Consider the following 22,025-nt stretch of genomic DNA (forward strand, 5'->3'; position numbering starts at 1 on the left):
AATTGCTGCGCCATTTCCTTTCCTCGAAAAGCGTCGCGTTCAAGGGGCAAGGCATCGCGCCGAACGGGTGGTGGCGTTCCGTGGACTACCTGGCAGCGCTACAACACGCTGTCGCGTTCCACTCCTAAAGGCGAAGCCTAAGCGCCGTTAATTAGCAGTCATTTAGTGCGGAGTGATTAATCGGTAATTAGTCACTAATCAGTAATTTGTCATTACTTCGTCATCAATTATGTGTGACGTCATCCAGTGGTGACGTTACCGGTGTCACATAGGCAAAGTGGTGCGGAAAACGCTTTCGCCTCTACGCACTTTAGACAGTCAAAGTGCCCCCTGAATTTTTTTATGTGGTATTTACGTTTTGGAGCGTAGATGTGTGTACCTGATTACCGGACGCCGGTGCGCACGTCCAGTGGCCCCACCTGGTCCCGCCTTTACCACTGCTTGGTTTGTCTATGGGGGTTTAACGTCCCAAAGCAACTCAGGCTATGAGGGACGCCGTGGTGGAGGGCTCCGGAAATTGTGCGCGCAGGAGACGTCTGGTAATCCAGTATGCAGCTACGCTATGCTAGAACTGTTTAGATTTCTGTGACGGTTACGTAAGCCCTCTCCACTTCACCTAGTCGCCGCGGGGGCTCAGTGGTGCTCGGCTGGTGGCCCGAAAGACGCGGGTTCGATCCCGGCCGCGGCGGTCGAATTTCGATGGAGGCGAAATTCTAGAGGCCCGTGTACTGTGCGATGTCAGTGCACGTTAAAGAACCCCAGGTGGTCGAAATTTCCGGAGCCCTTCACTACGGCGTCCCTCATAGCCTGTGTCGCTGTACATCACCCCCTCTCGCCTTGTCCGCACTCACCCGCCGTGGCGTGAGTTCTTGAACTTGATTGTTCCAGCCCTTTTAAAGAACCCCGGGTTGCCGAAATTTCCGGAGCCCTTCACTATGACGTCCCTCATAGCCTGCGTTGCTTCGGGACGTTAAACCCCAGTAAACCAAACCTTTTCTTCTGCTTTGTATGTTAGCTCAGATGGTCGTACGGGCTCTGACTAGGACCTTCCATTCAGTTAAATTATTTACCGCCTATTAGCGCAGTCCACGGTAAGTGTATTGTGTGGAGTGCTTTCTAATGGGCTACGCATCATTCTAAAGACAAACCAACTGAGATTTATTGTCTCTGCACTCCTTTAAATCGAATTTTCTCGGCAGCATATCTACCTATTAGTTCCGAACGAACAAGCATTAGCATAGCCAGGGAGACTCCTGCAAACGGCTTTTACCGAGAACAAAACTTGATAGAGTTGGCCTCAGTGCCAGGGCCCCAGATTAGTCGTCCCTTTCCGTTCGCTGCCCCGCTCTCTCTACCCGCGCCGTGATTCGTGTCGTGTCACCCCGACTTCATTGTCCCTACATGGCGAGCACATTCTCACGCGACAGAGAATCTGGTTTCGCACACTCCTTGGCATAAGTATTCGTTGATGCCACAGCGGCCGCCATTTTATCGTCCGTGGAGCGCTACGCGCTGGGCAACGAAATGGCACCCGTGGCGTCACGTGAATACCCCGTGTAGTTGGCACGGTCTCGGTGGCACCGCACGTACTGTACCGTCGGCGTTGCACGTGCAGCTGTGTAGCTGCTTCCGGCACACTAATGAGACACGGCAGATTTCACGTGACACCTCCAAGGGGCTCGCATTTCCGGAGTAGAAAGGCTGCCCGAGCTTCGCTTTAGCTTTGAAAATGTGATATTCCGCATGTCGGTTCCACTGCTTCACAGCTCTTGCTGACGGTTTCCTTCTAGAAATCTATAACTTTGCTGCTCAGTTTATCAAAGCCTGTCAACTGACGATCGGATTGGGGCCATCTCGTCACGAAACCGTAGTGCAGACCGCAGTCCGCGGACTCTCGTGCTGCCAGTCTCCGAAGGCTAGCGCACCCTCCTGCTGCCATTTTAGGGCGAACGAGGCGCACGTACGAAGCCTTTCGGGAAGGTCTGCCGCGCGGACGAAACGCAATTACAGCGCGCTTATCTGGAGACCGCAAATGGGCCGCGCGGCAGCGCTCAAAAGGTACCGCGCTGGGAGGAGATGGTTCTCCGAAAGGCGGCGCCGTCGGTCGACCTTGAAGCTGGTTTTTTTTTCCCCTTTTTACTTGCATCCCACAGCGCCTGTGGTTAATCCCGAGTCCGTTTTTGGACCCATTTCGGTGCGCATATTACTAGAGCCCGGTAGCATACCCCGCTTTCGCGATGCCAGTGCACGTTAAAGAACCCCTGGTGGTCGAAATTTCCGGAGCCCTCCACTACGCCGTCTCTCGTAGCCTGAGTCGCTTTGGGACGTTAAACCCCATAAACCAAACCAACCTTTCATTATTCTTTGGAAGCGGGGGTAGTGGGGGGGGGGGGGGGGGGGGGTGATGTGGGCAGAGGCTCACTGCTTATTTAAGTTGTACCCTCTGTTGGTTTTTTTTGGTACCATCTGGTCAGGAACAGGAGTGGGCCACTGGTCAAGGTCAGATCAGTGGGCTTCACTTGAACATCTTCATCAAGTTTTGTGAATGAAGGATTTTGGCACTCAAAACAATAGAACACAGAATCGATCCCGGCCGCAGTGGTCGAATTTCGATGGAGGCGAAATTCTAGAGGCCAGTGTTCTGTGCAATGTCAGTGCGCATTAAAGAACCCGAGGTGGTTGAAATTTCCGGAGCCCTTCACTGCGGCGTCTCTCATACATAGCCTGAGTCGCTTTGGGACGTTAAACCCCATAAACTAAACCAAACCAAACCATTGTGCAAGCAGTGTTATCGCGGTGTTCAGTTCAAAGAGATGCAGCCTTTAAGGGCCTTTGATGACTGGCTTGAATAGCCTCTGTGAAATTTGGAACCATGCAACATGGCATATATTTTCGGAAACAGATCCTACAGGGTGAATGCTGGATGTTGTTGATATTATTACTATTGGAATTTAGTGGTGATCTTTTTGTTCTGTTTGTGCAGTGGTGCGTGGTTCATAAAACAGTAGCTTTAAGAAATAATCGCCAGCTTATGCTGGAGATTATTGCATTTTTCTGCAGTTGTGCTCATTTCACTTGTAAGCATTTCCCTCAAATGCATAGCTATCAAATATTAATTCTTTCCTTTTCCTTTCTAGATTGATACCGTAAGCATGAGCTTTTGCATGTCTCTCCTGCCTCTGCATGAATTTCATGCCTTGTGCATGCATTTCTCGTATTGTCATGTAGCGAAGTTCTGAATGTACTTAAAACTGCCTCCTCTGCCCAAAGTTGTACTTGTGTACTGCACATCCAGGTTTTGTTGCAATCACCAAGATAGCATGTTTAGTTTGCTGTGTGAAAAACTTTGTATTAAACGGCACCACTTCTGTTATGCCCTTTAGGCGTTTTCACCTCCTGTCACACTTATAATTCAGTTGCATATTTCGCTTTCAATATCCTAGCCCTAAATGACAATTTCCTTAAGTGGGCTGCACAAACGCCACTCATCAATAATAAAAAAAAATCTCATGTTAGCCTGTCAGTAGCTGTGCATGCTAGAGATCTCTACACTAAGTAAAAATTAAAGCAAAGGAATTAAGTAAAAATTAGGCGCACAAATCATGTTGAAGTTAACTTTTTATATGTTATGGGAGTTTGGGCACTAGTTGTGTACACGGATCACAGTCAGTAAATGATGTTTCTGTCTTGGCGAGGTGTTGCAAAGGGTGCCCTCTTTCTTGCCATGGGCGTCATGTGTGGCACACTTGCTTTCTGTGCAGATCTCGGACATCACCTTCACCCAGAACAACGAGAGCCTGACAGCGAAGGATGCCCTCCTTCGCTGGGCTCAGCGAACCACCGACAGGTATCCAGGCGTCAAGGTGCGGGACTTCACCTCCAGTTGGCGCGATGGACTGGCCTTCAATGCAATCATTCACCGAAACCGGTGAGGCTGCTTTTTGTGCTGTTTGGATGCTGGCACATGGTCCATAGGACAAGGAGGGCAGTGTGAGAGGCCTTGTTCTATAGTGGATGTGGTCAAGCTGATGATACTTCTCGCTGCATTGAAAGGCCATCCCGTTTTAGAGTCATGGTTTCGAATCACATCAACTGGCCGTTTCTAGCTGCGAGTGCGACTGCGAAACTGGAACTTGTGGAAGACCTTGCATTGCTGCTGTTTCTCATGTGAAGCCATTTCTAATGTCCCATTTCACTCAGGTTTATCAATTTCTTTGGCAGTAAGTACATAGCAGCTTTCTTGTGCATGATGCCGTGCGTTTTGATATTGAAAACATGCTTTCTGTGCACCTGGTGAGAGCCTTTTGTCCCAGCACAACTGCTGGCTCTACCATTTAATTTTCCTTTTTTTCTGCCTCCTATCCCAGACCCGACCTTGTGGATTTCCGTTCGTGCCGGACGCGAACGGTCCGCGAGAATCTCGAGGTGGCCTTCTCAGTTGCCGAGAGAGAGCTCGGCGTCACAAGGCTCTTGGACCCCGAAGGTTAGTTAGTTAGCCTTGTGTTGTGTTTGTTTTCAATAGCGGTTGCCTTTCTGTGCCTCCTAAAAATGGACATTGACCAGTAGCATGGTGGAGCATGTTCGGAGTCTATTGCCACAAAGGCTGCAGCTTCAATACCACGGCGGTTTGGGCCAGTTGGTTTCGATCCGTGGTGTAGAAAAATTGCAGCACATATGAAGATGAAGGCACACTGAAGGAAGAAACTAGACAGAACAGGTGCAGGTTCCCCATCACGGAATGGAACCAGCTGGCCCAAATCACTATTTTGTTGCAACATGTTACGTCTACTTTGGCAAACCTAATTGCAAGCAGTGCCATTGGAGGGTGCTGTTGAACCTTGTGGTTACGAGATAACACACAGGAGGGCACTAGTTGCTGGGTGGCATGGGGAAAGACAAATTGGGATAGAAGGGCAGAGGAATGTAGATTGTCAGCCACATGTGTTGGAGTTGTTTGTTGTTACTGCTGAAGCATAGCAGGCGAAGCAAGTGGTACAGTTGGACACTACCTTCCCCAAAACAGATGTGGACACTCCCCAGCCGGACGAGAAGTCCCTCATCACGTACATATCCTCGCTGTATGATGTGTTCCCTGAGCCAGCGAGCCACCACCCGTTTGCGGAAGACGAGAAGCTGCGCAAAGCGGAGGAGTACCGGGAGCTTTCGAGCAGCCTACACACCTGGCTGCGCCAGAGCACCGCCACGCTGCAGAGCCGCAGCTTCCCGCCCACGCTCTCCGAAGTGAAGCAGCTGCAGACGGAGAACGTGCGCTTCCGCCAAGAGGAGGTGCCTCCGCGGCAGCAGGACAAGCAGCGCCTGCACAAGCTGTGGCGCGACGAAGTCCACTCGTTGGTGAGGGAGCAGCGGCTTCACGTGGATGCCGAGCTCACCCCCGACAACCTGGAGGCGTCCTGGCAGCGCATGCTGACTGCGCACGCTGACCGGGACCGGGCCCTACGGGACGAGGCAGCACGGCTGGAAAAACTGCAGAGGCTTGCCGAGAAGGTACAGTGTTGCCATTTAAAGAGACACAAGGGGGCAAATTGAAGTTAGTCTATTCTGATAAAGAGTGCTGTGTTATGATGACAAATAGCTTATTCTGTCCGATACAGCTTTTATAGGCAAAGGTCAGTAAATAAAATGCAGACATCATCACCACTGGACTGTTTTGTAACGAGGCTGTAGTGGTGGAAAGGCTTTTTTTTTCATAAGAATCCACCGTGTGAAAAAAAAATCACACCAGCGTTCACTTCCAAATGATGATCACTGAGTGCTTTTTGGTCTTGAAGTCAGGAGTTTGAATTGAGTGGAGGCAAAATTAAATAACTTTTTTGCTGATAAATACGTCTTTTGCTGCCAGACAAACATCAGCGTAGCCAGAAAGAATGACAGAATTCATTATTACTGAGAACACATTGTGTGGATTTTTCCTTAGTGTCTCTTTTCAAGTATGTTTTGGCATAGCATGGTTCGAGCATTAGTTTGGTTACCAACAGAGGTGCCACCTGTCATTTTGCTAAGATGCTGGCACCTAGATCGGCTACTAGTTACAGTGCATTTGACGGCGTCTAAATGCGGCGTCTTAGCCTGCAGCTTTCTCTCTTGCCTTGTGCAAGGAAAGTGTATACCTCTGCAAATTTTATAATTATCATTTCATGGGTTGCATGAGTGGAACCTGACAGCAACTGTTTGCTTTTAAGTTTCAGTGAAATCAGAAAAAGAAACTGGAAATTCATTTTAGCATACTCCTGCTCTATTTTCCACAATTTCCTGATTCTTCCTGCGTCTTAGTTTTTCGTTCCGTAATGTGCACATTGTGCATGGTGGGACTGATAATCAAAGGGTTAAACCAGTAGTGACTTGGAAAAGCCTTTGTTTTGCGTACATTGTTGCCACCGCATGAAACGGCACAGACTAAATTGTATTTAACACCTGGCAGGTTCACCGCGAGGCCAAGTCCTGCGATAACCGCCTCGATGACGTGGAGCGACGCATTGCGGACGAGGAGCCGCGGCTCGGGCGGCTGCATCCGGCCGACGCCAAGCGCGTCTGTGACCAGGTGGAGCGCGACCTGCGCCACATTGAGGACACCCTGAAGACCCTCTTCCGAGACGTACAGCTGCTTTTCGACGGCCGCTACCACCGAGCCTCAGAGCTGCACAAGCTGTGAGCACCAAATTTTCCCTCTACACCAAATGTTTCGCCAGAGGTGTTGCCAGAAGCGTAAATTTTCAACTGTGATAGCACGCTGACATGTATACCTTTTTGTGCATGTTTATCTCTATAGAGGCAGCTCCAGTACAAAAGGAATCTTCACTTTGCGCACAACCCTTTTTCTACTTCTGCAGTGAAGTTTAAAATGTCTTAGGGGCAGTATCCATCCAAAAAAGAACTATCTAAAATAAAGGAATGAAACTCTGCTTTCCACTTATGTATTGGTTGAAAGGTGATTGCCATCGCTGGTGGCTATGCTTTTGGTGCTTTTCCTCAAGCACTTCCTTTGATAACTAAAAGTTGTGATGCCTGAGAATGCCAGCAGACATTGCTTTGCATGGAAGAAGCATGGACTGACGGTTACAAGGCTATGGTAGCCCAGAGACAGACTGATGGGTGCCTTTCCTTCTTCCCCCGTCCAGGGTGCAAAAGCTTCACGAGCGCTGGTCCAACCTGCGGCTGGCCTACCAGCAGCGGCTGCTGGCACCGCTCACCAGCAAGCAGTACAAGCTGGAGGAGCGCAAGGTGACCAAGCAGCGGCAGGTGATCTCGGAGAGCCGGCTGGTGGAGACGCACGAGTATCTCAAGTTCCTGCAGAGCTGCCTCGACTGGGTGCAGGAGAAGCTGCGGCAGCTCGAGGCGGCCGACTGGGGCTCCGAGGTGCCAGCCGTGCAGGTGGCCCTGGAGCGCCACCAGGCTGACCACCGCCTCATCGACCAGTTCCAGAAGAATGTGGACATGTGCATCTCGAGGCAGGGCCACTTCGAGGAGGGCAGCGAGGAGCGGGCCCAGTACCAGAAGCAGCTGGCCCAGCTGGAGCGCGCCTACTCGGAGCTGCTGGTGCTGTCCAACAAGCGGCTGAGCGACCTGGACGCACTGCTGGAGTTTGCTCAGTCGGCAGCTGCGGAGCTGCGCTGGCTGTCGGAGCGGCAGCAGCCAGAGGTGATGCGTGACTGGAGTAGCCCCACACTGAATCTGGTGGAGCTGGAGCAGCACCAGGGCACCCTGACGGCTGAAGTGGAGGCGCGCGAGTCGGCCTTCAATGCGACACTGGACCAGGGTTCGTCGCTGGTGCGGCAGCAGCACCCGGCCGCACGTGCCATCGAGGCCCAGCTAAGCGCACTGCAGGCACAGTGGGCTTGGCTGCTGGAGCTGCTGCGGGCTCTCGAGGCTCACCTGCGACACGCCGCGCACTACCACCAGGTGAGGCAGGCATGGAGGCAGTGCACCTTAATAACATGTAGCCATGTTGTTCACATCTACAAGCCATTGGGGGATTTATGCCGGGATTGGGCACTAGCCTGCCTTTCCGGTCATGCTAGCTTTGTCGGGTGTTTGGCAGCTCTGTCAGGCATGCTGGTGGCTTTGCCAGCTGCACTGCTAGCTATGCAGGTCTCTCCTTTTGTCCTTCTTGCATTGTACCTGAGCCAGAAATTTCCGGCCTCACATTTGCTGACTTTTCTTCAGAGCACTAGCTGCGTTAGTATGCACCCAATGTTCAGTGCTGTTAATAGGTAACAGCATGAGACAGCTGTTTCTGTGGGAATTGTAGAAAAGACCATGTGGTAGATTCATTTTTTGCATGGCCATCCAATCCCCACAAGGAAGTGATTTTATGTTTCCTGTGCAGTTTTATCCTTGCAATGTGGTTCAAATAGTTATTGATGCATCGGTCTCTCCAGACATTTGTTTCTATGGCTCTGTTTCATTCTCACTGATGCGTAAAGCTCGTATAGTTCCTGTGTCCTGAGGATGTCTACAAATAGCATGCACTGTGCAGGTGAGCAGCTTAAAGTGTTTGAGTTCGTCTAATTGCCACATCTAACATCAAAAGTAAAGGCTAGATGTGCTGTTTCATTCATACCTACACATAGCCTGTAGACAGTGTTTGACCTATGCTTGCTTTCGCTCATGGCGGCGCGTGCAGTTCTTCAAGGAGGCTCGCGAGTGCGAGCAGTGGTTGCAGCGCGGAGAGGAGCGACTCAACACGACTTTCAGCCGACCCAGCTTTTCGCTGGAAGAGGGCGAGCGGCTGCTGCAGCAGATGCAGGAGCTGCGCGAGGACTTGGCGCGTTACGCGGGCATTGTCAACGCGCTGCTCGAGCGCTCGCGTCAGGTACTGCCCCTCAAGCAGCGCCGCGCGCCCTTGCCCCGTCCACTGCGGGTCACCGCTGTCTGCAGCTACAGCCAGCTCAACGTGAGTGGCTAGCTTGTCGCTGCCTGGAATCCATGCTCAACTTTACCACAGCTTGGTTCCCACTGCAAAAGTTGGCATTGTTGCCTTTTTTGTGCAGTCTTCAGTCGTGGATGTGTTGATGGACTGCTCAAAAGAGTAGTAAGGAGAGTGTGGCACTGAAGATGTCTGCTACAACAGACCTAGTTGCAGGCAGTGACACAGGAGGGCTCAAGTTTACTTTGCGGTTGTGAGGATAGACACTGGGGGCCACTAGGCATGGGACAGCATGGGAAGTGTTGGACGGGATGGAAAGTCGGAGGTCACACCTGAGAGCAAGGTTTTGAAATGCTCACTTGTTAGGTGCTGGAGGTATTGAAAGTAAAGATGCCGAGTTGCCGGGGAGAAGACCAGGGCAGAGCAAAGGGACCATCGTTAGATCTTGACCCACTGTATGATTCCATACACGTGTTTTCCAAACAGAGTTGCAGGTCTCTTAGAAAATGTGAGCATTTTGAAAATTATAATTGTTAAATTGCGACATAGGAACGGCAAGCCTATATTCATAAAGTAAGAGCAAAACAATAATTTGCTGTTGGCTGGTTAATTTTTTTGTCTACACCGCTTGGCCAAGACCGTGCAGTTTTCTAGACCGATTGAAAAGAGCAGTGGATGAGGTACGAGAACATTTCTCATCTATAGTTTCCCCCCTTTGTATCTATTTCGAGTTTCGGGGGTGGGTTCACGGCTGTGGGCAGAATTGAGCACAGTATCGGACTTTGTCTTTGTTGCTGACTTGGTGGTGGTGTCCTTTTTGCCAGATGACGGTGGCACGTGGGGAGCAGTGCTGGCTGCATGACAACACCCAGAGAGACCGGTGGAAGGTGAGCCAGTTCAGCCTTGCTAGTGCTGCGGATGCACAGATTTGAAGAAAAAAAACATTGTTCTTCATTTGGTTAGTAACAGTCAGAGTGGATGTCCTATAACAGTTATCCCTGGGAGCAAAAGGTGGAAACCTGCTTCTGCCATGCAAGCTCAGTCTGGAGGCAAAGCTTTTTTACCTCTCCTGTCATTTGTCCTCTGCATCCATTACGTTTAACCTTGTCTCAACGTGAGGATCCAGTGGTGCTTCTTTTTCTCGTTTTTTTTTTAATCGGTTGTGGAGAATCTGTTGCACTTATCGTGCAAGCAGACAGTTTTTCTTGTCACTCTTGGTGATAAATTGATCATAAAAAAATGGCGCATCATGAGGCAGTTCTTTTTCTTTTCTCAATCTCTGCCTTTTCTCGTGGTGTTCCAGCCAGTTCACTCTCAAGGTCCTGCCGAAAGATTCGCCAGAAAATCATGTACCATATTTTCCGGTGTATAAGGCGCGGCTTTTTAAAAAAAAAATCTTGCTGGTGCGTCCTATACAAGGGTGTGTTTATAGTATGCGAATTTTTCGGCTTTTTTTTGCGAGTTCAGAAATTACTCAGGTTCATGTTGAAGCTTTTTTCAACAGAAAAATATCGCTACCAATAACGCGGTTGTAAACGACTATAATACGGGGACCACCATGCGCAACTTTTTTAGGCGAACTTTATCATGAAACGCTGGGAATGATGACTTCCGGGATCATGAACACACGGCCGTTTCGGAGGCCCCAAGCAAAAGTAGTGTGAAATGCCAAAAGATGGCGACAATCGCGCTTTTCGCCATTGTCAAGACGAGCCAAGAGAAGCTGGAATTTTTTTTTAGTCTCCCTTTGCAACTTTGTTTGCTCTGTGTATGTAGTACGTACATTGTGCAAAGAGAATGTATCAGCTGCATTGCCTCCAGAAACGGGCAAACTTTTTGACAGTGCATCCGAAGATGAAGACTGCGAAGGTTTTAAGTAAAAATAAAATGTTATGGACATAAGGGGAGTTCTTTTGTTTTTTCTTTTTGCTAAAACGTGGGCGGGTATGGCATGAGTGTTGCCTTATTGATCACTGAGCGTTGCTTAAGAACTCACAGGTACGGTGCATTTCACGATGGTCACACAAGCATGTTTAATTAAGCCTCACTAGCCTAACTGGGTAAATTGGGGTGCGTCTTATACACGGCTGCGTCTTATATGTCAACTTTTTCAGTGACAGCCTGCATATATGGCAGGTGCGTCTTATACAAGGGTGCGTCCTATACACTGGAAAATACGGTACCAGTTTTCATTGTTAAACGAATGGATGCATCTGCACACCCCATCATTTTTTCCCCCCCTTGAGTAAGAAGTTGGAGCTATAGTTCTTGGGACTGCTACAAATCTTGCTTCTGTGAGGTTTACGGAGTTGGGCTGAGGACCTTCCACATCGTGCTTCTTTCTTCCCCCACCTCAGGTGGCCAACTCCAAGGGGCATGAAGGCCAGGTGCCTGGCGTCTGCTTCATGATCCCACCTCCGAACCCCGAGGCCATAGAGCTGGCCGAGAGGTGAGAGTGCTGCCTCGCCTTGGCTGCCGAGTCAGTCTCGGTAACACTGCTTGTGCCCTCGTTTGCGTGGTGTGCAGCCTCAAGCGCAAGTACGACCTCGTGGTCAAGCTGTGGACGAAGAAGCAGCACAAGCTGCGGCTCAACATGATCTTTGCCACCATCAAGATTGTCAAGGCTTGGGACCTCAAGACGGTACGTTGTCGCCAACTCTCCAGCTGACCTCCTCAGTTGTCCAACCTAAGGGGGGATGCACTGATCAAATCGTGTACTGTGCGATGTCAGTGCACGTTGAAGAACCCCAGGTGGTCGAGATTTCCGGAGCCCTCCACTACGGCGTCCCTCATAGCCTGAGGCGCTTTGGGACGTTAAACCCCATAAACCAACCAAATCATGAACATCTTGAAAAAAAAAAAAAAGGATAGAATTTCAGGAAACACCACTTTCGGTTTTTATACGGGCCTTTTGATTATATCCCAAAATATTTTCCCCGAAATCAGCACAGAAGTGACTTTTAAAAAATGTTTTTGTGACCATAGGTTGCAAAATCTGGCTGAAATCTCTGTGAATGTGCCCGTTTTCTCGTGTGTTTTTTGGCCTGACTGCCCATAAATTTTCATGCTGCGACATTCTACTATATTTCTGAATTATTTTCGCATTTTTTCACCGTCAGTAATTTGGCATGATGACAATGAATGTATATTATGTAGACGTGGATAATATTAACATTCTGTGTGGGAAAAAATCTGGCTGCCAAAGATATTTGGAGAAAGTCACTGCATCGATCATTCCTTTGGGTAAAACTTGAACGAGACTGCAGGCACCTACCATGTTTTGTTGTCACACTAGGCTTTCTGCAAGTTTGGTAGAGCAATGAAGCATATAGGAATTTATTTTCTCAAAACTACTCAAGATATTTCAGTGACATTTTGTGTTTAAGCATTCGGTGGACTTCTCAAAAAACATGCCAAATTTCATTGCTCTACACCAAAAAATTAAGATCTTCACCTCTGATCCCTGCATCCCCCCTTTAGTTCATGCTGCCTGTGTACATAAAAGTGTGCTCTACAGAGCCTAATTGTGTTTCACTTGTCATATTGAAAAGCTGCACTCATAAACTGTGGATAAAGGTATGCACTAAGGGACTACAAGCAGGAACAATGTGCTGTATCCTTTTGTCATTGAACAAACTGGTCCCAGTGTATAAAACGAGTACTATAGTGATTGACTCATTATGAATAGATTCCAACCGCCCACTCTTGTTTCTTTATGGACACAATTTTAATGCCACATATTTGCTAAGTGCCTGCAGTTTTAGTGGACAGGTACTGACTGTATTTTCTTTCACTCGTATTCTTAAAAATGTGCAGACTGTGGTTATGTCGTGTGCTGTAATTTTAATATGGCTATAATTTTAATGTGAGAGAAGCCAACAGCCACAGAAACCAAGGAGCACAGGGGATTTTTTAATTTATTAATTTTTTTGTGGTGTTGATCAAGTAAGAATATTACTGTCGCTTAAAGCTTCCCTTGTTTGCTTAATTGCTTAGCGAGGGCCTCGGTTCTGGCAGCCTTGATGCCATAGGAAGCATAAGAGGGTTCTCACACAGCTTCCACGCTCGCCGTTCGATGGCGTTCTACGTCACACCAGTGGTAACTCAGGACGTTCCACGTCCGCCGCTTACGAACGTGGGTGGCGCTGATGAACACTCTCAAGGTTAGGTTATTTGTAAACATAAATACCCCCGAAAGCAGAAGGTTTGACAGCCGTCGCCGTAGCTCAGAGGTAGAGCACCGGACGCGTAATTCGGAGGTCGTGGGTTCGGATCCCACCGGCGGCATGTGGTTGTTTTTTCTTCTGCTTTTCTAATCAATTAGCTTTAAGCGACAGTAATATTCTTACTTGATCAACACCACAAAAAAAATTAATAAATTAAAAAATCCCCTGTGCTCCTTGGCTTCTGTGGCTGTTGGCTTCTCTCATATTTATAACGAGCCCCTCATTCCCCTTCCCTTGTTTGCTTTTCTGTAATTTTAATGGACAGTTAATGGCTTTTTTTTTTACATCGTTTTCTGGTTACCACGAGATGTCTCTTACCACTCGTATTCTTAAAAATGTGCACAGTGTGGTTACGTGGGGTGCAGTACGGTTAAACCTGGATATAACGAAGTTGAAAAAAGTCCGAGATTTTTTTTCGTTGCATCCATTTTTCGTTACATGCAGTTTTTGCAGGAAGACCCAAATGGGCAATTAAGAATGAAACCAAAGTAAGGAATAAATGTAGGTGAAATCACCTTGGAAATGTTTCCAGAAAACCCCATTACTCGAAGTCATAAACAGGGAGAAACTCTCCACGATCGTGCGCTGATAGCACAACTGCTGCAGAAGCTGCCGCTATCCGCACTGTGCCGCTGCTAGTAGGTAGGGGAGAGTGGAAGAGGCGGGGGGTCACTGTCGCCGAGCTAGAGGAGAGCCGCTCGCCCCCGTAAACCAGCCGCCCTAAACCAGCGCCACCGTAAACCAGCCACGAAGGCACATGCTCCTTTACCAGCCGCCGTAAACCAGCCGGAAGGCACTACCAGCCGCTGTAAACCAGCTGTAAACCAGCCGCGAAGCATGTTCTCTCTCTTGGTCTGCCTGCCGCTGTCGCCACAGGAAACGGACTCTTCGCCTTGCATTGCTTGCGCTCTCCACCATCCCCGCTCCAGAGTCCAGACGCGCAAGATTTATCGGTGCCAGAATCACGCGAGCAACCGCGTGGCGGCGATGGGCGCACACTGCTTGTGCTGTCTCGTTTTGCTATGCCCTATCATTTTTCGCTGCTTTTGAGCATGGACTGTTGTAGTGCCATGTGGATGGCGTTCCAAAAGCGAAAACAACAGAGATGCACCGACGGCACTGGAGAACGACGCGTTGGCTCAACTGCGGTCACTCGGTGTGATTGTTGAATTCCTCTCATGTCAGTTTGTGCTTTAGCGTCGTGAAACTTTTCTGCCAAATTTCATAACTCAGTACAAACTAGCAGATGGTCGGCTTAGCGAGTTTGTTATATCAAGGTTAACCACCGCTGTGCATTCGTTACATGGAGTTCTCAAATACATGTGATTCAATGAGAGCGGCATTGGGGAATTAAAAAACTTCGTTACATCCAGGTTTAACTTCATACACGTAGAGCTTGTGCGTAGTAACTCGGTTCGTGTTATATTATGGAGCTGATGGTATGAGAGAATGATTTTGCGAATGGTGGGCTGGATGTTACAGTTCCGAGCCATGGAGCCAAGCCAACGTGAGTCTATCATCCGGGCGCTCAATGAGGATGCTGAGAAGTTGCTTGCTGAGGGTGACCCAACTGACCCCGATATGCGACGCCTACGCGAGGAGATTCGTCTGTGCAACAAGTTGTTTGAGGATCTTCTGGCGAAACTCCGTGAAGAAGAAGGTAAGACTCCCTCCTTTATTTTAATGTCTATGCACACCGGAAGGTGTGCATAGACATATGAGTGCACATATGAGTGCAGAACTGGAGCAAGAATTAAGCTTGGATCAGTGGAGCTTATTGCTTGGCTGTATCGGTATCGGTCAATATGACAGCAGGGACTTGTAAGCATTAGTGAAAGTTTATAGGCACCAATGCCTTACGTAGTCCGTGTCTTTGCAGCCGAGAAATCGCCAGAGAGCCCAAGCCGTCGTTTTGCTGATCTGTCGGCGCGACTTGAGAAGCAGCTTCAGGAGAAGGAGCGCACACTGAACTCGCGGGTGCAGGCACCCATCCCACGTGATGTCGACAGCCTCGATGCCCTCGTGGTGCAGCACAAGGTGGGTTGGTCTGCATCCTCGGTAACCAGCGAAGATGATGCAGTTCGGTGGCAGTTACCCCTGTCATGTCAGTGTTATAGGCTCCTGAGCATACGCAATTGGCTTTAGCTAGCCTCGCGCAATGCCTTGTTATAGATTGCCTTGTGGCTTTACCTGGCTTCAGATGGTGGTTATGTGTCTACAAACTGTAGCTGAAACGTGTCTGATCAGTCCAGCTGCAATGAAAATTATATAATCTTGAACGATTTAAGCAGTAAATGAGCTTGTATGTGCTGGTAGTGATTGTATGCTTCGAGGCTACCTTCAGATCCATTTATGGCAGGATATGTTGCAGACTAGGATCCATGTTCAGCACAGCAGTTTGTAAGTTAGGTGGTAGTGAAATCACTGCTCGTTATGCACAATAGCAGTGTCAGTGACATTGACAGTCATACTGCATGACCTTTCATGTACTATCGGGGACAAAAATGGTATACTCCACGCGGTGGGAGCCGGAGCAACGGAAAACTGCGGAATTTTGGTGAGCTTAAGCACGAAACATAGAAAAGAGCCAAGCGACATGCCTGCTGATAATAAAGGTCATGCATTGGCTGTCTTGATAACAGGTGCCACCTGTAGGTGGCGTTGCAACGCAGTTTTTCGTTTCTTTGGCTCCCGCCACATGGAGTATACCACATTTGTCCCCGATAGTACATGCATGATGCAAACTTTGGCTACTGGTGAGAAGTAAGCTTAGCTATGCATCTGAGAGAAATAAACGGGTTTAATCAAGCCACTGTGGGCTCTTTGCTGTTTCACTGTGGGTTCTTGGTCAAGTTTGGATTTGTCGTTAGGTGTGAAATGAAGCTGCTTTCAAAGAAGTGACACTTGGAAGTGCGGCATAGATGAGCTGGTTTTCTCATGGCTCTTGAGCTTGCATTCCTGGTGGCATGTGCAGGAGTTTGAGGAAGGACTGCAGGACCTGGAGCCCCAGGTGGCCGAGATGAGGGTGGCCTTCAAGCAGATGACCAAGAAGACGCCCACCACCCAGGACCGCCACGACGGAGTGGTGCGCCTCTGGGACCGCATCTGGAATCTCTCCCACCTGTATGTCGAGCGACTCAAGGCAGTGGAGATCGCCAACCACGGGCTCTCGGAGGCCACGACATTTGTGTCCTCTGTGGAAGAGCAGCTGGCTGCCCAGGGCTCCATGCCCGAGGAGCAGAATGCGTTGAGGCAGACGCACGAAGACTTGGTTGCATTGCAGCTGGAGTTGCAGCAGCAGCAGCCCCAGCTAGACCGACTGGCCGAAGACGTGGCCAGCGTCCGCAAAGTGACGGAGCGCTCGCGACCCAGCGCCTACTCCCACCCAGATGTGCGGAAGCTCGAGGACGACCTGCGCAAGGTGGTGCGTCGATGGGACAATGCAGCTAACCAGCTGGCTGAGCGGTGAGAGCACACTTGGTGGTGTCACACTTTCACAGCTGTAACGCCTTGCAGAATGGTGTCTTATGCTATCGCTGCCTAGGTTGTTGCGGTGGTTTGCGATTGTGTCATGGCCCCAGGGGCATACTTGTCTAGATCATGTTGCAGCCGAGAGAACATAACCCGGACATAAACTGCAAGGAAAGGACCCTGTGTAAGGAAGCTTCCGCGCAGTTGTGTGTCTGCCTGGAGGCAGGCATGAATGGGCAGAGAAGTCCTTTTTTTTTTTAATTCTTTGCTTTGATGGTGCCGTGTACATGCTCCACGAGTACCGCTGTTCAGTGCTGTAAATATGTGGTCACCGCGAAAGTTTGACTTAACTGGGAAACTGGCAAAACTGTTTATATTGTATTCAGTGGACTTTTTGTACATTGGCCATCATATCGCAGAATTTGTCTTGAGGGGTTTCAGCGTAATGGGAGTTTGCTGCAGTTCATATTGCTGTCTTCTACTTCCTGAACTTGAAGTGCGTGTATGTTGTTGTTGCAGGCTGCGCAGCTGTGAGGCTGCTTCCGAGCTGCTGCGTGCCTACCGTAACAAGATGGATGAGGAGCGCCATTGGGCCAGCCAGGCTACAGTCCGAGTGAACGCGGTGAAGACGGCCCGCCCCTCCGTGGACCGGCAGCAGGCTCTGGTGAGGTGGCCTTTGGGCTCTGGCTGGTTGTGGTACACGCTGGTAGTAGTAGTACTTGAGTTGGGCTGGGGGGTTGGGGGGAGTGTGTGCTTCAGTGATGGATCAACCTCTGCCTTGTGTGTTGCCTCAGGACCTGTACAATGAGATCAGTGGCAGGAGGCCACGCATTGAGGAGGTGAACGTGCTGGGAGGAAGGTTCACCCGGGAGGCGCAGGTTGGTGGCTTTCCTCAGCATGCCGCCCGGGGACCACGCCACGGGGCCCTGCCGATGTTATCTCGTTTTTTTGACTCCCCCTTCCTCCCTGCAGCGGGCGGTGGCGGTGCATGAATGCAGCTTGCCCGCCAGGGCCGCTTGCGACTTCCCTGCGCGCGTGCTGTCTCCGTGCACCACCTTGTGTGTTTCCCCCTCCTCCTCCTCCTCTTTTTTTTGGCTTGAGTGTGCCGCTTGCTTTGTACAGCAGGAACAGCCCGGCGGAGAGCGCGAACTGCCGCCCGCCGCCACCGCTTCCCTGACGTGTCCGCTCTCTCTGTGCACTCTGGCAAAACAAACAAAAAAAATACAAAGAAAGAAAGCGTAGGGTGCCCGTGGACACAGAGGGAACGAGAGCGGCAGCCCGTCGTCTGCATCGTGTGTGCTACCTAGAGTAGGACTCCGGCTTTGGCTCTTGCCGCCTTGCGCCCTGCCGCCGCCGCCTCCCTGCGTCGAAGCGCCCGCCCGAAGACCTTGCACGGCCCTTGCCCTTGCCCCACCTGGCTTGCCCAACCAAACAAAAAAAATCGGCCCTTCCTGGTTAGCCTAAACGGATCCTGGACCCCGTGGTGTGGCCTCACTGGGGCTCGTCTGCAGTCGCTACGACGCCGTTCCCCCCTCGTCCTGTGTGTGTGGCAGATCTACGGCCTGCGGCTGCAGCGCTTTGCGGAGGGCCTCGAGCAAGACCACCCGAGCCTGGACGGCAGCCTCGCCAAGCGGCGCCGGCTCCAGGGGGCAACGCCCGACGGGCGTGGAGTGGAGGCCGAAGTGAATGAACTCAATGCCCGCTACCTGGCCCTGGCTGAGGACCTGGCGAAAGCACTGGACCAGCAGGTGGGTGGTGGGCTAGTCCGTCCTTCTCCTTCTCTGGCCATAGCGCACTGCGTGGGGCTCTCGAGCAGGCACGCCTTGTTCTAGCTTCGAATTGAGTCAGTAGTTATAGCTGTGGTGTGAGTCAACTGTGGTTGCTTGGCACCGGTGAACTGCAGCCCAGTTGTGCTTTAAAGTGTGTAGAACTGCAGTGCTTAGCATTGGTGCACAACTGCAGCACAGCTGTGCTGTGCTGAGCATCAGTGCAGAACTGCAACATAGTCATCTGCACAAGGAAAGGAATGAGGACCATCATGGTGGAACCTAGAAAGAGTGTTAGTCATTGTAGTTATTAGAAAAAAAAAAATGAAGACCAATGGTCCCTGTGTAATGCAATATTCTGCAACAGCTCTTTGTGGTGCTGAGTGCACTGCTGACTGCCCAAACGATACTGCCCCTTAGTTTGCACATGTGCACGTGGCTGAATATAGAAAGAAAAGGAAAGGTCACGAGCCTGTCTACTGGCACCAACCGGGCCGCGATGGCTGTGGTAGAAGCGAGATACTGCTTTAGAGGGACCCTAGAGGCGTCCTACATGGTGTCAGAGTGGCGCCCCCTGTGTGCAGGGATGCGAACAGCATGCCACTGCACACAGGGGCGTCAGCAGTCTGTTGCACAGCGAACGACGTCACTCCTCTTTGCTCCTCGTATCTCCATGTTTTGCCGGCGACGCCGCCGAATTCAAAAGGTTGCCCTTAACTATTGTCGCTTTAAAAGAGGGAGGCATGGAAACGGTTGGAGGGGGAAATGTTACCCCCTAAATTTTTTTGCTAGGCCTGCAAGGAAGGAAATACTGGTCAGTATGGCCAAAGGGTTGTTGCACTAGTGCGGATTCGGCTGGACTGACCAACTATTATGCTGCTGTGGCTAGTGGCCCAGCGGCAGCCAAGAATGCTGTCTTAAAGGTTCCAATGCATATGCTGCAATTTAGAAAATCCACATGTATTACGATTTGATGGCAGGTTTCGCAGGTTTCCTGCACAGCTTAACAAGAGTTCTCCCCGTGAGAATCCATTGCCATGGTGCATGACTCAGTCTTCCAAAAGGGTCTGTCTGCATCGCATTGGTGCACATTATTCCTTTACTCATCTTCCAACCATACCTGATGCATGACTATTTTAGAGGTTATATCAGCACCAGCTGGTTCTTTTCTTGCTGCTGCTGCTGCTTCTCCATGAATATGCATAATTAGTGCTTAATAGCAAATAAATAACTTTGCTGTGCTCAAATTGCCTTATTCCAAAACAACTGCTTCCTTTTCCTCTACAAAGACAGGTGACTGATGAGAACAGCAGAAGGGAACTTCTTGTTCATCTCCTCCGCTGCCTATTTTTGCTGGTCTCTGCACCTCACGAGGACTGTCGAGGGCTTGTGTCCTATCTTCATTGTGTTTCTCATGTCACTGCAGTGTGTGCATGCTCATTGTTTAGGCATGTGTGCAGCGTGTTTTGTTGCCCAATGCAGCATGTCGCTTCTTGCAGCTTGGCCTGTGTCTACACCGGAAATACGGCTTACTTCTTCGCCGTGTAACATCTGCATTTCAAAGGCACTGATGTCTTGTTTTCACAGCTGCTCTCGTTCTTTCTCTTGCATTTTCTTTTTGTGGCGTTTCTTGAAAGCACTTTGTCCTCCCACCTGTGGATGAGTCATGAATACCATTGTTTGCTTTTTCTTTTGTAGGCGGATTTCCAGTCTTGCTTTTTTGTTTTCAAGATTGAGTAGCTGAATTCAGATGCGAAAAAAAAAAAATTTTTTTTCTGCACCTTTGAGCAGATGCACTTGACAGTCTAATTTGAATGTTTCTTTGTGCAACATTACAACCAGTTCATGCTCTAATCAAGATAGCAGTATGGGCAGCTGTGATAAATGGCATTGGATGTCCTTCCGGAAAGCCAGACTAACCCTAGAAGCAGCTCTGAGGTGTTCAGCTCTTTACTTTTTTTGGAGTGCAGACAAGTGTAAGTAGTTCATTAATATTACTGTTTTTATCCTACTTTTATGATAACTTTTTTTTTTACAAAGTACACTAAAAATTTATCATCCAGTTTTTGGTCACAAGACGTGAAAAAAAAAAATGCAAACTGACGTTCATATTTGGCTTCTTGTGTAGGGTAATTGGCAGTGTGTCGACATTATTATTTTCCGATCTCATGTCAGCTTTACTTCATAAGGTCTTCATCATGTCAAAGGCTCACAAGAGGTACGCCACTACAAAATCCTGGACATCCTTTCGATGTCGGTGTCGATGTAGGGTAAAAAGTCTAGAGTAACCGTACACTTGAAAAATTTAAATTTGTGTACATCATAGCATTTAACATAGGACATTGATCTTTTTCCGCTCATAACTCTAGCTGGAATGAATTGTTCTAACGACTCTAGAATACCTGCAGGTTGAGCTTATTCTTGCTGTTGCAAGCTCACAAGCTTGTAGGTGGCAATACTGGCCTGTGGCATTCGTGCAGGGTTTTGAACTTTGCTGAAATGTCGGACACACATAGTCGTGTTGCCCTTTGTATGCAATGCATAAAAAGCTCTTGTTGAGCGGTACTCGGGCTGAGTTGACATTTTCTGGCATTGGTTCTATTTTAGCTTCACATCACATGATGCTCTGACTGGCCTTCGGCTTACTTGATTTGTACTGGAACATTTTCCTTTGCGATTAGTCACACTTGGCTGGTGTTGCAGCCTAAGCCGCTTGTATTTTTTATTTTTTCGATAAACATCGCAAGATTAGGCCGTTTGTAAGCAATGTAAGATGCATCCAATAAGCACCAGACATTGGGCCGTTATTACTTTGGACTGGCTGGGGTTATTGTGCAGGGTTTGAGACCTTGGAGCATAGGCTGAAGTGATAAGGTTACTGCGTAAATGACTGCGAATGCGGTAACCTCCACACCACATTGCTGGGGTAAACGCCTCGTGATGCGAATGATTTCGCGCATTTTCAGTAGTCTTGCATGCGTTTCCAGCTTGCTGCCAGTGACTGCAAGTTGTCTGGCATGACTTGTTTAAAGGGCACCGAGGACATCTCTATCGAATTTTTGTTCTAAGCAAAAATTGATTCTGTAGCTTTTTCAGGGTGTGTTGGTGTGTGCACAGCAGCAAAAAATGCATTTATTGCTAAAATCGATTGAAAAAATTTTTGTCATCCGTTAGTTAAAACTTGACAGCAATCTTGAAATGGACTTTGTGACCACAATTTGGAAGCATAGTGGTGTAGACTAGAAAATGGCTGGTGATGGCAATATTGGTATTTCATTTTTAAGGCTAGAGAGGTTATATGGAGTCCACCGTGGGCCTTTGTGAAGCCGTGGTCCGTAGAATTTGGCAGGTGCCGATAGGTGCACTCTCGGAGCACCTGTCAGTGGGAGCACCTCTGGGGACCTTCTGGGCCCGGAGGGTGCCCAGAAGTTGTGCATGCATGCACAGAGAGAGAGAGAGAAACCAAGACTTCTTTGCCGAAAGCGGCGCACCTTGAACTGCCATCTCAGACGAGGTTCATAGGAAGGCCGTGCTGCAGTGAGTGTAAGAAGCACAGACGCTTTGCAGCTGCCGCCTGCACATCAGATTTCCAAGCAGTGATTGCCCTCGCCACATCTTTTAACTAAGCTGTGGCCTTGTTTCTCTTATAACTTTATTACATACCATAGCTCACAAAAG

At 49.3% G+C, this 22,025-nt stretch overlaps 1 protein-coding gene across 10 annotated transcripts in view; it reads left to right on the forward strand.

The window, feature by feature from the left end:
- The window catches only part of shot (dystonin-like protein short stop), a 231,416-nt gene that overhangs the window by 138,148 nt on the left and 71,243 nt on the right, over positions 1–22,025 (forward strand). For 9 of the 10 annotated variants that reach the window (XR_016283980.1, XM_089551570.1, XM_089551571.1 and 6 more), the window contains 15 exons: positions 3,762–3,928; positions 4,368–4,483; positions 5,024–5,505; positions 6,440–6,666; positions 7,137–7,917; positions 8,642–8,911; positions 9,709–9,771; positions 11,242–11,333; positions 11,411–11,525; positions 14,593–14,770; positions 14,990–15,147; positions 16,085–16,575; positions 17,101–17,245; positions 17,376–17,459; positions 18,135–18,329. Coding sequence is in view for 9 of the 10 variants with exons in the window: in XM_089551570.1 (XP_089407696.1) it covers positions 3,762–3,928; positions 4,368–4,483; positions 5,024–5,505; positions 6,440–6,666; positions 7,137–7,917; positions 8,642–8,911; positions 9,709–9,771; positions 11,242–11,333; positions 11,411–11,525; positions 14,593–14,770; positions 14,990–15,147; positions 16,085–16,575; positions 17,101–17,245; positions 17,376–17,459; positions 18,135–18,329 (3,564 nt within the window). In the remaining variant the exon portion in view is untranslated. The remainder of the gene's footprint in view (positions 1–3,761; positions 3,929–4,367; positions 4,484–5,023; positions 5,506–6,439; positions 6,667–7,136; positions 7,918–8,641; positions 8,912–9,708; positions 9,772–11,241; positions 11,334–11,410; positions 11,526–14,592; positions 14,771–14,989; positions 15,148–16,084; positions 16,576–17,100; positions 17,246–17,375; positions 17,460–18,134; positions 18,330–22,025) is intronic. The other variant, XM_089551579.1, reaches the window with a different exon arrangement.

Source organism: Amblyomma mixtum, chromosome 7, assembly GCF_055824585.1.
Source record: "Amblyomma mixtum isolate Tamu chromosome 7, ASM5582458v1, whole genome shotgun sequence".
Lineage (NCBI taxonomy): Eukaryota > Metazoa > Arthropoda > Arachnida > Ixodida > Ixodidae > Amblyomma > Amblyomma mixtum.